Source organism: Embiotoca jacksoni, unplaced genomic scaffold, assembly GCF_022577435.1.
Source record: "Embiotoca jacksoni isolate LCO1_2020_lvr unplaced genomic scaffold, fEmbJac1.0.p SCAF_55, whole genome shotgun sequence".
In the NCBI taxonomy this organism is placed as follows: domain Eukaryota; kingdom Metazoa; phylum Chordata; class Actinopteri; family Embiotocidae; genus Embiotoca; species Embiotoca jacksoni.
Window position 1 is genome coordinate 726,730 of NW_027185409.1, and position 14,696 is coordinate 741,425.

The 14,696-nt window shown below is 41.6% G+C and overlaps 1 protein-coding gene across 1 annotated transcript; it reads right to left on the reverse strand.

The window, feature by feature from the left end:
• Positions 1–1,646: 1,646 nt before the first annotated feature.
• On the reverse strand, positions 1,647–11,486 carry LOC138212408 (myosin heavy chain, fast skeletal muscle-like). The gene is made up of 39 exons (XM_069172768.1): positions 11,280–11,486; positions 11,056–11,199; positions 10,797–10,953; positions 10,680–10,707; positions 10,488–10,599; positions 10,305–10,397; positions 10,155–10,218; positions 9,965–10,063; positions 9,765–9,868; positions 9,509–9,647; positions 9,259–9,377; positions 8,954–9,103; positions 8,685–8,855; positions 8,292–8,592; positions 8,121–8,191; positions 7,950–8,037; positions 7,732–7,849; positions 7,525–7,648; positions 7,175–7,311; positions 6,832–7,087; positions 6,501–6,743; positions 6,220–6,396; positions 5,991–6,136; positions 5,817–5,907; positions 5,324–5,713; positions 5,093–5,219; positions 4,883–5,001; positions 4,600–4,796; positions 4,220–4,403; positions 3,959–4,124; positions 3,749–3,873; positions 3,330–3,638; positions 3,038–3,241; positions 2,825–2,950; positions 2,559–2,729; positions 2,351–2,455; positions 2,162–2,257; positions 1,915–2,046; positions 1,647–1,746 (listed from the first exon to the last, which is right to left on the reverse strand). Exons 1-39 carry the CDS (start codon positions 11,484–11,486, stop codon positions 1,726–1,728), a joined length of 5,811 nt encoding a protein of 1,936 aa, XP_069028869.1. The 3' UTR covers positions 1,647–1,725.
• Positions 11,487–14,696: the final 3,210 nt, after the last annotated feature.

The following is a 14,696-nucleotide window of genomic DNA, read 5'->3' on the forward strand; positions in this document are numbered from 1 at the left end:
GTACTGTCAGGAGTTCAGTTTTGTCCTCCGTTTTGCCCCCGATCACCTCTCCTCCTGTGTCCCCTGTCTTTGTCTGTGGCCACGCCACTCACCTCCCGTGGCCACGCCCCTCACCAGTCCCAGCAGATGCAGCCACTCACCCCTGATCGCCACCTGCAGGTGTACTGCATCTCCCTGATCACCTCCCCAGACTATATTTAACCTGCCCCTGCACAACTCTGGTTGTCGATGCATTTTTGTTTAGCCACCCGTCCGTCCTCTGTCTGCTCTCCGTCCGTCTTCCGTCTGCTCCCCGTCAGCTCTCCGTCAGTCCTATACCTGTTCCCGTTCCTCCGGCCTCTGTGTCTCCTGCGGATATCCCCGTCAAAATCATCAGTCGGTGGAGTTGCCCTCCCGGCTTGGAAGATTGTTGACGCCGTCCCTTCCGCTGGTCTGCCGGCTGCCCTGTTACCCGTGCTGTTACCTGGAGCTGTCAGTTGAGTTGCCCTCCCGACTGGACGTAAAGTGGACACGCTCGGTGCCACATTTTGGTTTGTAGTTTTTTGTTTGTTTTTTCGCTGGACAATAAAGACTGTATTTTTGGAACTTGAAAACCTTGAGTCTGTGAGCTTGCATTTGGGTCCTGGAAAAACACCCCACCACATAACAGAAAGCTTCTAAATGAGAGCTAATCTTAAACTATATTGCACCAATTTATTTGGTAATCACACCTACCACGCCTGAGCTACCAGTTTTACATCTAATCTAGTCTGAAATGTGGCTGCATACTTTGGCAACGTTATCGTTGCTCGAAGCCACAAGATCACACATGACCACCGCAACCGTTGCTCCTCCACTAAACCCAGAGGCTACCCTGCTCGTATGTTAATAGTAGCATTATTACTTTAACTACTCCAGGGTTAAATACTAACCAACGTGTAGAGCACGAACAAAAACAGTTGATTGATTTCGACCCGCAAGTGAAGAAAATGAAAAGTCAAAAGCGGGTACTTCTCAAAAAACATTTACAAACCACACTCAAAAAGAGACATGGTTTTTGGTGTTTTCATGGAAGCTCCCTAGTTGAGAGTTCTGCTTCCATGTCAGGAAATAATAGTCAAAATGGGCTTTCTGTTAAATATCCCTATCAAACTCAAATCTCCTTTTTCTCCCTCTCTGACACTTATTTGCTGTTCTTACATTCTGCAGCGAGATGTCTTTTTTTCACGGCCAAAAGTGACCATTATGGTGGTATTCTCGAATAACACATATAATTGGGCTTTCTAATATTTAAGTGTTACCATTGGCCATGAAAGCTTCTAAATGAGAGCTAATCTTAAATTAAACTATGTTGCACCAATTCCTTTGTTAATGATGGTGTTTGTTTTTTAAATTATGATTACACAAATTGGTGAAACCCTTTTTTCCCTCCTCAACAAGGTTTTCCAACTTTTCCTGATGGACCCTAAAGTCCCAAACCTTCATCATAATCAAATCAAATTGTTCTATGACATACATATATTTGAGCGCTGTTGACTTTAAAATGCATGTACATCAAAAATAGTATGCAGCATTCTTCAGTCAAGATTTCCTTAACATTTTGTTAATGTGTCTCATTTTTGTCTTTTTTCAGAGCACAATGAAGTCAAAATATCACAGACAGCAAATTATGATCAAAGAATAGTTTATTGTGGTGTGTTTCACATCATATTATATGATTAGAAATGCAACATCATCTGGACTGCTTTACTCAGCTGCTTCTTTGCCCTGTAAAAAGAATGAATGAAGTACAATAAGTACATACACTATATACAAGCGTCCATAAACATTATATTCTGCATACGTATTAAGGTTTGTCTGATTTCAATTTTATGAAGCTCAAGGAAATGACGGTAATATTTTTGGGGGAGTTTCTAATGTCTAAATTATATTTACCTTGCCAGAGTCACGGCTCTTTGCTCTTATCTTGTTGACCTGGGACTCTGCAATGTCAGCACGCTCCTCAGCCTCCTCCAGCTCATGCTGGACCTTCCTGCACTTGGACAGATGAACATTGGCCTGCTCCTCCTGGAAAGTCATAAAAACATTCACATTTTAAAAGTCCACCAAGGTCTTGTTTGTGAAAATAATAAATCACATAATATTCCGTTTTTAGTGTTGAAGATGTAAATGTTGTCCTTACCGCTTCCTCAGCCTGCCTCTTGTAGGCCTTCACCTTGAGCTGCAGCTTGTCAACCAGATCCTGCAGCCTGTTGACGTTCTTCTTGTCCTCCTCAGTCTGGAATAGAAAGATATCGGTATGTGTTTTCATGTAATAGTAAGTATAATATTGTTTTGAATTATACTATGCAAGTTGTTATTGTGGCTGTACCTGATAGGTGAGCTCCTTCACTCTCCTCTCATACTTGCGGACACCCTTAACAGCATCAGCACCACGTCTCTGCTCACCCTCAACCTCTGTCTCCAGCTCACGAACCTTCAGAGAACCAGAAACATTCATACATTATTTAGAATCTGGGGATCTTGCATGTTTCCATACATTTAACCAACGGCGAGAAATCCTGTCATTGTTATCATACCCTGCTCTCAAGTTTCTGGAGCTGCTTCTTGCCACCCTTCATGGCCAGATTCTCAGCCTCATCCAGGCGGTGCTGCAGGTCCTTAACAGTGACCTCCAGGTTCTTCTTCATCCTCTCCAGGTGAGCACTGGTGTCCTGCTCCTTCTTCAGCTCCTCAGCCATCATAGCAGCCTAGAATAGCATAGTAACATAACATTTCAGTTAGAAATGTGATGAGAACAAGTTCAGTCTGGGTATTATAATGAACACATGAAATTGAAACGTACATCAGTGATGGCCTTCTTGGCTTTGTCCTCTGCATTCCTGGCTTCCTGAACAGTGTCATCGACTTCACTCTGGACCTGAACCAGGTCACTCTCGAGCTTCTTCTTGGTGTTGATAAGGCTTGTGTTCTGAAAGATTAAAAATGAGTTATTTCTTACCATCGTCATAGTTTAGGTTTGTGTAGATTGTGTAGAAATGTTTCAACAAATGTTCACCTGAGAGTGCAGAAGTCCAACACGCTCACTGGCATCCACCAGCTCCTGCTCAGCGACTTTGCGACTTCTCTCTGTCTGTTCCAGAGCAGCTCTGAGTTCCTCAATTTCAGCAACCATGAGACCGTTCCTGCGGTCCACCATAGCAGCCTGTTCCTTGAGGTCTTCCTGACCTCTGACGGCATCATCAAGGTGCAGTTGAGCATCCTAGAGAAAACAAACAAAGGTTAAATATCACAACGTAGCTACCTTGACTATTGTCAAGCTCCAAGCAACGGCTCTATGTGTCGTATACCTTTAACTGTGCCTGCACATTCCTCAGCTGCTTCTGGGACTCAGCAGCCTGGCGATTGGCATGACTCAGCTGAATCTCCATCTCATTCAGGTCTCCCTCCATCTTCTTCTTGATTCTCAGGGCATCGTTCCTGCTCCTGACCTCAGAGTCCAGAGTGCTCTGCATTGAGTCAGTCACCCTCTGGCTGTTCCTCTTGATCTGCTCCATCTCTTCATCCTTCTCTGCCAGCTTCCTGTCGACCTCACCCTTGATCTGGTTGAGCTCCAGCTGGACACGCAGGATCTTAGACTCCTCATGCTCCAGAGTTCCCTAATGATATCGAGGAATACAGTATTCATCTCTGCTTTAGTACCATTTATAATATATTTTTAAGACTGTAAACTTCTTTTCAGAGGATTTCTATCGAGACAAAGATTTACCTCAGCCTCCTCAAGAGCTGTCTGGATCTCAGACTTCTCTGTCTCCACCTGCTTCTTGGACTTCTCCAGCTCGTGGATGCTCTTACCAGTCTCACCAATCTGTTCAGTCAGATCAGAGATCTCCTCTGAAGAGAGATGTTTAATATTGGTTAGTCTTGAATGTAAAACATGAATAACACGATATGAGGGCACAATCGAGCAGGAACTCACGTTGCAGGTTCTTGTTTTCACGCTTCATGGTCTCAAGATGATCCAGGGACTCCTCGTAAGAGTTCTTCATCTTGAAGAGTTCAGTTCCAAGAGAACGAGCCTCCTTCTGAGCTCCCTCAAGCTCGGCCTGACCCTCCTCAAACTTCTGCTTCCACTCTGCCAACACCTGAAAACCACAATTTTACAGTTGAGTTATATATCCACACAGTGAAAATGATTTTTCCGAGTTCATGTCTTGGTCGCCCAAAGTGAAGATGTTACCTTGTCAAAGTTCCTCTGCTTCTTGTCCAGGTTGGCGGCCAGCCCGTTAGCTCTCTCCACATCAATCATGAGGTCCTCCACTTCACTCTGGAGTCTCTGTTTGGTCTTCTCCAGAGAGGCACACTTGGAGTTCACAGCCTCAATCTGTTCCTCAGCCTCCTGAAGACGCTGAGCCAGCTTTTTCCTTTAAAAATAAAAAGTCAGATTTATCTGTTATACAAACTACAAATGTGTACCATTTTCCCTGATATTTTTAACAAGTTAAGAAGAATAACGAGTTAAATTGTTTTAAATATTTTGATGCAAGAACGACAATTTTTTAGTCAAACTACGCTATAATGCTGAAGTTCTAGCCATTTCATTGCTTGAATGTTACTCACTTGGCCTCCTCAAGCTCCTCAGTACGCTGGATAGCATCAGTTTCGTATTTTGCTCTCCACTGAGCCACCTCGCTGTTGGCCTTGGACATTCCACGCTGCAGCTCAGCCTTGGCCTCCTGCTCCTCCTCAAACTGTTCCCTCAGCAGATCACAGTCATGACGGGCTGATTGCAGTCCATGGGCAAGAGCGTTCTTGGCCTGGTATACGACATAAAATGTAACGCTGAAAATTCTAAATTGATAACAAATGATACCAATGCACACATAACCCAATGTTTTCTTACCTTAACTTCCTCCTCGGTCTGTCTCTTCAGCTCCTCAATCTGTTGTGTGAAGGCCTGTTTGCCTCTGGTCAGCTGGGACACAAGGCCTTCCTTCTCCTCTACTTGACGGCCAAACTCACCTTTTGTGAAAATGGTCAACAAAAATTTGTTTGTGTTTAGTTTCTCGGTCAAACTTAATAGCACTGCGGGTAATCGCTGTCTTGTACTTACCATTTTCTGTCAGGAGACGTGCTTTCTGGCCACTCAAGTCATTGATCTGACGGACATTTTCATCATTCTTGGTCTTCAGTTCACTAAGTTGGTCCTCAAGAGTACGGCACATCTTTTCAAGATTTCCCTAATGAGGAAAAGAGAAATGAAATCAATGATAAGATTTTATGAATATGAATTAGTGTTTTATTGTAATTTAGGTATTAAAATAGAATTGAATGAATTGGGTACCTTTGCTTTGGCAACTGCCTCCATGTTGCTGGAGAGGTCATCAATCTCCATCTTGTACTCGCTCTTTTCCTTCTCAAGCTTCTGCTTGACACGCTGCAGGTTGTCGATCTGCTCTCCCAGCTCAGCAACGCTGTCAGCCTGCTTCTTGCGCAGAGCAGCAGCAGTGGCTTCATGCTGCAGAGTAGACTCCTCCAGGTCACGACGGACCTTCTGGAACTCAGCCTCACGCTTCTTGTTCATCTCAATCTGAGCAGCAGTGGCACCACCGGCCTCCTCCAGCCTCTCACTGATCTCCTCAAGTTCCCTGGACAGGTCAGCTCTCTGCTTCTCAACCTTGGCACGAGCAGCGCGCTCAGCCTCAATCTCCTCTTCCAGCTCCTCAATGCGGGCCTGTTAGGTGTAGATATGTTGTCTTTCAGTAAAGTTTCAAATTCAAATAACAAAGTTGAAAATTTATGGAAGAATGTAATACGTGACACAATGTACAAGTTACCTGGAGCTCCTTGATCTTCTTCTGAAGCTGAGCGCCCATGGACTGCTCATCCTCAATCTTGCTCAGGAGCTGGCTGACTTCGAAGTCCTTCCTGTAAGAATAATAACGTGCATAGTAAGAGTTCATCCATGCAAAGAGAAGATGTGTAGAAACACAATGGTGTCACTTAGTTACTTCTTAATTTTCTCGTCAGACTGCTGCTTGTCGTTCTCAAGATCCATGATGGATTCCTGGGCCAGTTTCAGATCACCCTCCAGCTTTCTCTTGGCTCTCTCAAGGTCCATACGAAGCTTCTTCTCTTGCTCCAGGGAACCCTCAAGCTGCACATTGATATCGGCTTGTTAGTATCAGTAGTATCAGAAGAGAATCTTGTTTGCCAATCGAAGTAAGTTTTGAAACTTACATCATCGACTTGCTGCTCCAGCTTGGTCTTGGCCTTGGTCAGAGTGTTGACTTTGTCTTCCTCAGCCTGCAGGTCATCAAGAGTCTGCTGATGAGCCTCCTGAAGGGCTTTCTTCTCCTTGGTCAGCTTGGCAATGCTCTCATCCTGAGAGGCCATCTCCTCCGTCAGGTTCTTCACCTACATTTGCAAGAAAGAACATTTACGAGAAAGATTGAATTATTTCATGAATACAGAATTGTTGGATTGTATTTGATTTGCCAGGTGTATTCAAATGTACAGACTTTGTTCTCAGTGGCATGCTTCTCCTTTTCCACTTTGGCCAAGGTAAGCTCCAGATCATCAATGTCCTTCTTGAGCTCAGAGCATTCATCCTCCAGCTTTCTCTTCTTGGCAGTAAGCTCGGCATTGATTTCCTCTTCATCTTCCAGTCTCTCAGTTGTCTCTTTGAGTTTGGCCTCCAGCTGGATCTTGCTCTTGATAAGTCCCTCACATCTCTCCTCAGCATCACACAGATTCTCCCCTTCCTAGTTTACATTAGAAAAGGATGTTAATACATTAACATTTCATCGACACAAAATAAAATGGCACAGTTTTCTCTTGACATCTACTTACAGATGCTACTTGCAGCTGCAGATCGTTCTTCTCCTGCAGAAGAGAAACCATCTTCTCCTCAAGTTCCTTCTTCTTGGCCAAAGCAGTAGCCAAGTCGGTTTTCATCTTATCATAGTTCTCCTTCATCTGCTGTAACTCTTTCTCAGTTTCAGCACTCTTCAGGAGAGGCTTGATCTTGTAGTACACCTTCATCCATGGCCAATGTTTGACATTCATGAATGAGCGGATATTGTACTGGATGGTATAGATGGCCTCCCTGTGGACAAGAAGTTTCTGTTATAGACAAAAGTTTTTCTTTTTTATTCCTAACTTGTGTTTTCAGAATTTTCTTTTTTCAACATGCCTCCTCTCCATCATCTTGACAAATTCCTTTCTCATGACGTAGCCACGGGCGAGAGCCTGAGTCATTGTGACCAGAGCTGCCAGCTTTTCATCTCTCATCTCCTCAAGGGTACCCAGCAGACCAGCCTTGAAGAACACCTTAATAATAACAGAAGATAAAAAAAGGATGATTACAGCGTGAAGTTGAACTTAACAACCAACTTGTACAAGGTTTACATTTGCACTCAATTCAAGAAAGTGACTTTTCAGATATCCTACAAATTTACTGATAAACAACCAAACAGGAGAAGAAAGTCAACCTCCTTGTCAATTACACATAATAAGACAATACAAGGAACTCAGGGTTCTTACCTTGGTTGTTCCGAATCTGTACTCATCATGAGGAACATCAATTGATCCCAGCAGCTTCTCTGCAGCCTTCTTGTTGTCAATGAACTGGCCCTCAGGGATGACACTGGCATTCAGTACCTTGTATCTATTATGAAAGAGTAAATGATTAGTGTGAGCATTTTCTTATCATAGTTTACATCAAAATTTAGATGTAAACATATATTTTACCTCTGTTTGAAGTCAGCATAGAGGATTCTGCTGGGGAAACCTTTTCTGCAAATTCTAATACCCTCCAGCACACCATTACACCTCAGCTGGTGGATGACCAGGAAGTTCTCCATCAGACCTTAAGAATTGAAATTAGTTATTTATTACTGTGAATACATAGTGAAAAAAACCATAAAATAAACCACTCCTCAGAAATGATTAAGATCATGTTCTGATACCTGGAGTCTTGGACTCATTGGGAATCAAGCAACGCACAAAGTGAGGATGGGTGCTCCTCAAGTTGGTCATCAGCTTGCCCAAGTTCTCCTGTAGGTACAGAGTGATGAACATTTGTCATGAATCATAACTAATGTGAAAATAAGTATCTTTTAACATTCTTGAAACCTCACCCTGAACTGTGAAGACACAGTCTGCATAGAACCACCCTTCTTCTTGCCTCCCTTCTTTGCACCACCGGTCTCTGTTTTTCAGGAGATTTTAAATGGAAACTTTGTTAGACAAACAAGAGTGTGTATTAACACACAAAAATATATTTGAGTTCACTTTATCAAACCTATTACCTTCAACAACGGGGGGATAAAGTAAAGCCAGCAGTTTAACTGGAGACTTCTGGTACAGCTGAATAACAGACTCATTCAGTGGGTCCTTGTTTTTGTCCAGCCAGCCAGTGACGTTGTAGTCCACAGTACCAGCGTAGTGCACAAGGGAGAAGTGGGCCTCAGCCTTTCCCTTGACGGGCTTTGGCTTCTCAAATGCTTTGTTTTTGCCAAGATGCTGGTCATACAGCTTGTTCTTGAAGGAAGTGTCAGAGGCCTTGGGGAACATGCACTCCTCTTCAAGGATGGAGAAGATACCCATGGGCTTTATGAAAGGGGAAAGAGATATGATGTGAAATGACAGTCTTCTATCATAAGAACAATTACATACAACACAATCATGAACTGGGTGTGTACCTTCTCAATCAGCTCAATGCAGGCAGCCAAGTCCATGCCGAAGTCAATGAATTCCCAGATGATACCCTCCTTCTTGTACTCCTCTTGCTCCAGAACGAACATATGGTGGTTGAAGAACTGTTGCAGTTTCTCATTGGTGAAGTTGATGCACAGCTGCTCCATGCTGTTGTACTGTGATTGGTCAATAAATTAGCATTATCTCTTGTAGGCAATAATAAACATGAAGTCATGAAAGTATCCACAGCTATATTGTTGAGTGAGAACCTTACATCAAAGATTTCAAAGCCAGCAATATCCAGGACACCAATGAAGTAGTTCCTCTGCTGCTTAGTGTCCAACATCTGGTTGATACGGATGACCATCCACAAGAACATCTTTTCATAGATGGACTTGGCCAGGGCAGGCACAGAGTTCATGACCTAAATAAAAACAAGAACATGATTAATATCAACATTCAGTGCAAAACTGATTTAAAGTATCAATGAACTGAACACTGTCATTTCTTTTCTCAAACAATCTTTGTTCTACGTTATGTCACTGGAACTAACAAAAGTATAATATAACTCATGATTACCTGAGGTACAGTCTGTCCCTTGGTGACAAGCTCATTTCCGACCTTCACTCTGGGATAGCACATAGCCTTCAGCATGTCAGCGGAGTTTAGGCCCAACAAATAAGCAACCTTGTCAGCCTCTGAAAATAGTAATTTAGAGTTATTACTTGTAGTATGTGACAGTGATCATCCATCACAATGAACAGAAACCAGTCTGATTAAGAACTTCAGTACTGTTGTACTGCAGTTTGATATCACACTGAGTACTCACCCTCTGTGCCATCAGGCTCAGCCTGCTCCTCACGCTGCTTCTGCTTGAACTTCATGTTACCATGGTGAAGAACAGCACCAGTCATCTTGTAGATGCTCATTTTCTCCTCATTACTGAAGCCCAGGATATCAATAGCGTTCTATTCAAAAGAGGTATCCATGTGAATTACAGTCACATCAGAGAACACTTTTGAAAAGCAATTTCAGTCACTTCTTAAACACACAATTTAACTGAGATTTGAGTTCTGATCACTCACATCAGTAGCTTCCAGCTCAACTTTGTCATCAATGCTGGCCACAGTGATCTGACCCATACTGCACATGGGGAAGTCGTAGGGATTTGTTGTGATGAGACACAAGTCTGAAAATCAAGAAAGGGAGAAATGATCAATATGTTTGATGTTTAATATGAAAACTGTGATAAGGTTAACATTGTGCAACAACTCAGTCTGCCTACCAATCAGCTCAGGCTTGTGGGCAGTCATCATCTGGTAGAAGATGTGGTAGCCTCTCTCATCGGGAAGCTGGAATGTCACTCTAGACTTCTCCAGCAGATCTGCATATTTCATTCATAAAACACTCAAGTCACAATTTGCCCCACCTTCAGACTGAGTCATATGTATTCACATTGATAATTTGTCACTTACAAGTCTCAATATCAGCACTAGCCAGTTTGCCAGTCGTGCCGAAATGGATTCGGATGAATTTACCCTGTTTGGAACAAGTGAATTGTTAAAGTAGCTACATGAGCAATGTGTAACAAAAGTTCTCTCTTTTAGAAACGGCTCCATACTTACGAAACGAGAGGAGTTGTCATTCCTAACAGTTTTGGCATTACCATAAGCCTCCAGCAGAGGATTGGCTGCAATAATCTGATCCTCCAGGGAACCCTATAATCCACATTTCAAAAATATGTCAGAAAGGACTTTTCTCCGGGAAATATTTTCAAAAATTTCATAATTCTTATCATCATAACATACCCCCCCCATCTTGTTAGTGATTTCCTTCTTCTTGTCTCCACCAACTGAGATGGTGGCAAAGTACTGGATGACACGCTTTGTGTTCACAGTCTTTCCGGCACCAGATTCTCCACTGGGTATAGAAAGAGACTTGTAAGATTTTGATCAACATATTTAATTACATTGAACGAAGACACCAAATGTGATACTTACGTAATCAGGACAGACTGATTCTCCCTATCTGTTAAAATGAGAATCAGAAAAATGTACAATGTATGTCTTTAAAAATCACTTCATATATTAACAAATTTCTTAGTGTTTTGAACATACCAGTAAGCATGAACTGATAAGCGTTGTCAGAGACTGAGAAGATGTGGGGTGGAGCCTCCATACGCTTCTTGCCTCTGTAGGCATTGACAACTTCAGAGTCGTACACTGGAAGCCACTTGTAGGGGTTCACAGTTGCGCAGAACAACCCAGAGTAGGTCTAAAAGTTATTATAGAATGTCAAAATTAATGACAATTTACATTTCCTGCAGCGAAAGTCATTTTCAATATTCGTCTTTGCTCATCGGGCAGGTTGTCTTACGTAGATCATCCATGCTGCATAACGCTCTTTGAGATTGTACAGCACAGAGGCTTCATTGAGATGGGTCATCATGGCCATGTCCTCAATTTTGTCGTACTTGGGAGGGTTCATTGGAGTGACGTCCTCTTCTTTAACTGTCCTCTCCTGCAACACAACATCGGTCACAATGAGAACAGATTTAACACATTTAACCCCAAGTTGAGTCTGACATTCATGATACCAACCTCCTTAGTGTCCAGGGTTTGGACAGTGACTTTGCTACCATCTTTCTTGATGATTGTTCCCTTTACGTAGAGTTCTTTGACATCAACCACGTAGCATGCGCTCTTGGCATCAAAGGGTTTGTTTTGAGCCTCAATCCTCTCCTTCTCAGGCTTCCGGAGGTAAATGGCAGCCTTGCCATAATAGGCCATCTCAGCGTCTGTACTCATGGTGCCGGTTTATGTCTGTGAAGCAAGTCAAAGAATAACAATCTTAGACATTTTTTACCAACAGAAATTTCCATATCATGTTATTTACTAGAAACATCCCTGGTGGTGGTTTATGTCTGTGAGGTTGTAACAAATAAGTGTTATCTTGGTTAAATGTATTAAAACTACTGTCTTCAGATCATGGAACTGAACAGCCCAGAATAACTGGGTTCTGGTATCTAATGAACATATGTCCAGACAAGTTAATACATGTCCATCATCACAAGTTACTTGACTTCTTCCCATTCAAAATTACTCCCTCGAGTCAATGCATAATATTAACATTATTTAGTTTTACAAAAGTAAATCAACAAAAATTTTAAGTGTTTCTTATGAATTATAGTAAAACTTTAAATATTGTAAAGTTGTTCATACCTGGCCCTTTTTCTGCCAAAAGTATTTTTCTATTCCAAAATCCTGTTGAAAACAAACAACATATTTTCAGTTTTTAAAGAAAGTTTGAAAGCACAGATTTGTTAATATAACTCATTGATTAATGCATTAGAGTAATGTCACAAATAATGACGAGATTAAACTTCTAACATAGACACAGGATGAGCCTACCACAAGCAGGAGTCTTCCCGGATGCTCCACCACATATTCCTGTCTCGTGTTGGACTCCTTATATTTAATCCAGCCGACCTACTCAGCAAAAGTTAATCTGGGAGATAGGCCAAAGGTGGTATGGATATCATTTGGACCAGACAGCCAATCGAAACATGTGGCACTGGTCCATGAATCGTATATAATTGATTTCAATCAGAAAGGCCTTTTTTATTTCCCTAAAACAGTTTTTGACAAGATGATAACTGTTTTGAAAAAACAAATGTCTTATTTGCAAACACAATTCAAGGTAACACATCAACCCAAATGAAAGGAATAGAAAGGGGCAGGAGTTCACAAGAACAATTTTAGTTTTTGCATTACTTATAATTGCATATATATAAATGCAGACTTGCAGAGAATTTATTCTTCAGTTGTCTATGTCTTACACAGATAAAGGAATACATATGCTTCAATTTTAGTACACAGCTAAACAAAAGTTTTTTGTTTTATTTTATTGTTGACACATTCTCTTCAAGTATTCCAAAACATGTCCTACTGATGTGCCGAATAGAGCAAGATGGAAAACTAACAATAATTTATGATTCTTATACTTAAACACAGAATGTGGCAAAAAAAAATATTCTTAGAGCAGTTTAGAAGCTCCAGGAAAATGCCAGTGTGGGCGAGATTAGTCACTTACCAGCTGCCAAATTCTCAATTTGATTGATGTGCTCCAACTAGTGGATATCCTGGATTATATAGTAGATAACACATTAAGATATCTTGGATTCAAAACATATTCGTTTAAAAAGATGAACATCATGTGTAACTCTACAAGAACAGATGGAAGCTTAATCGGATAATCATTTATTATAGGTGAAAATCAGAGCAACATTTACCGTATTTCAAACATTTCAGCTTTACCCCACAGACTTTGGGAGGGTCACCCTTTATTTTTCGAAATGTTGTTTGAATAATATTTTTGTTTTTCTTTACTTGCTACACTGTGAATAGTAACTGAAAGCAAAGACTAATAATTGGTGTGCCATGCTATATTTTATTTTTTATTTATTTCACTTTATTAATCCCAGAGGGGAAATTTCTTCACTACAGCAGGGGGGCTCTCAGGGGGGAGCTGCTGCAGCAGGCTGCCACTAGCGCTGCGCCAGGTAACCTGACCTGAGGTGTATGTTTTTTTGGATGATGGGAGGAAGCCGGAGAACCCGGAGAGAACCCACGCAAGCACAGGGAGAACATGCAAACTCCGCACAGAAAGGCCCAGGACCGGATTTGAACCTGGAACCTTTTTGCTGTGAGGCGACAATGCTAACCACTGCACCACCGTGCCACCCTGAACTATACTATACTGAACTATACTATGATATAATACATACTATGTCAAAATAATGAATACATTGAACGGTGGATTATACTGCAGGAATGCTTTGAGTGATAGTGAACTTCTTATGAATGTGTTATACTTAGACTTCTTTTTTTTCTGTCTCAAGGTCATTGGTCAAGGTCAAGGTCATTGTTGGAATCCATTGTTGCTGTCAGCAATCCAAGTTGACTACAGCTGCCATCCTGCTCCACAAATATGCGCAAGTTAAATGGTTGAATGTTGACATTGTAGCCTACTGGTGTGTATTTGAGTGGTGGAGTGCAGTTTTCAATTCAATTCAATTCAATTCAATTCAATTCAATTCAATTCAATTCAATTCAATTCAATTCAATTTTATTTATTTATATAGCGCCAAATCACAACACAGGTTCTTTCATGGCACTTTACACATTAAAGTCCTTTAGAAACAGAACTTTACAACATTATACAGAGAAACCCAACAATTCAACAATTCCCACATAAGCTCGGAGGGAAAAATTCTCCTCTGTCAGGAAGAAAAACCTCCAACAGAGGGAAGGAACAACTCCCTCTTAACAGAAAGAAACATCTGACAGCAGTAACACCAGGTAAGATCTGGCTATGATGCTTGGACACCCCAAAATGTTTGCATATTGGGAACACGCTCCTCTAGCACCAATACCTCAGACATTAATAATCAGGGGCCATATTCACAAGGATTCTTCGAATCCTCTCAGAGACCTCTTGACTTAGCCTAAATTTTTTTATCTAAGAGTCTTAGCTTCGGATTGATTTGGGAAACTTCCCCAAATATCTTCACACTGCAATCACTTTCATTTCTGGCTTTTAATTGCGTTGAGTAAGAGAAGGGAGCATCTCAAATGAGATCAACCACAAACATCATCCCTGCGCGATATAATCTGTAGCGTTTCATTAACGTGCCGCCATTCCGCATTTGAAAAATATTTCTCTTACCTCGCTGTACTTCTACAATTTTCTCCTCTGCAAAATAAATTCTGAAACCCCTTAAAAGTCCTCCTACCTGCTCCGAACAGCTTTTTTTCCTTCGGAGATGCAAATCAATAAATGATCAAAACCAGCCCTCGCCAACCAAGTGGGCTGTTCTCACTTGCCCTACTTTCTCTGTTCATTTTACGATGTTGGTTGGCCAGGATTTCTCAACCTTTTCTCGTCCACCTATTAGGTCCCATATTTCTCATAACCCAAAGCTGTCAAGGCAAGTAGGGCTCAATTTTAACGATCGA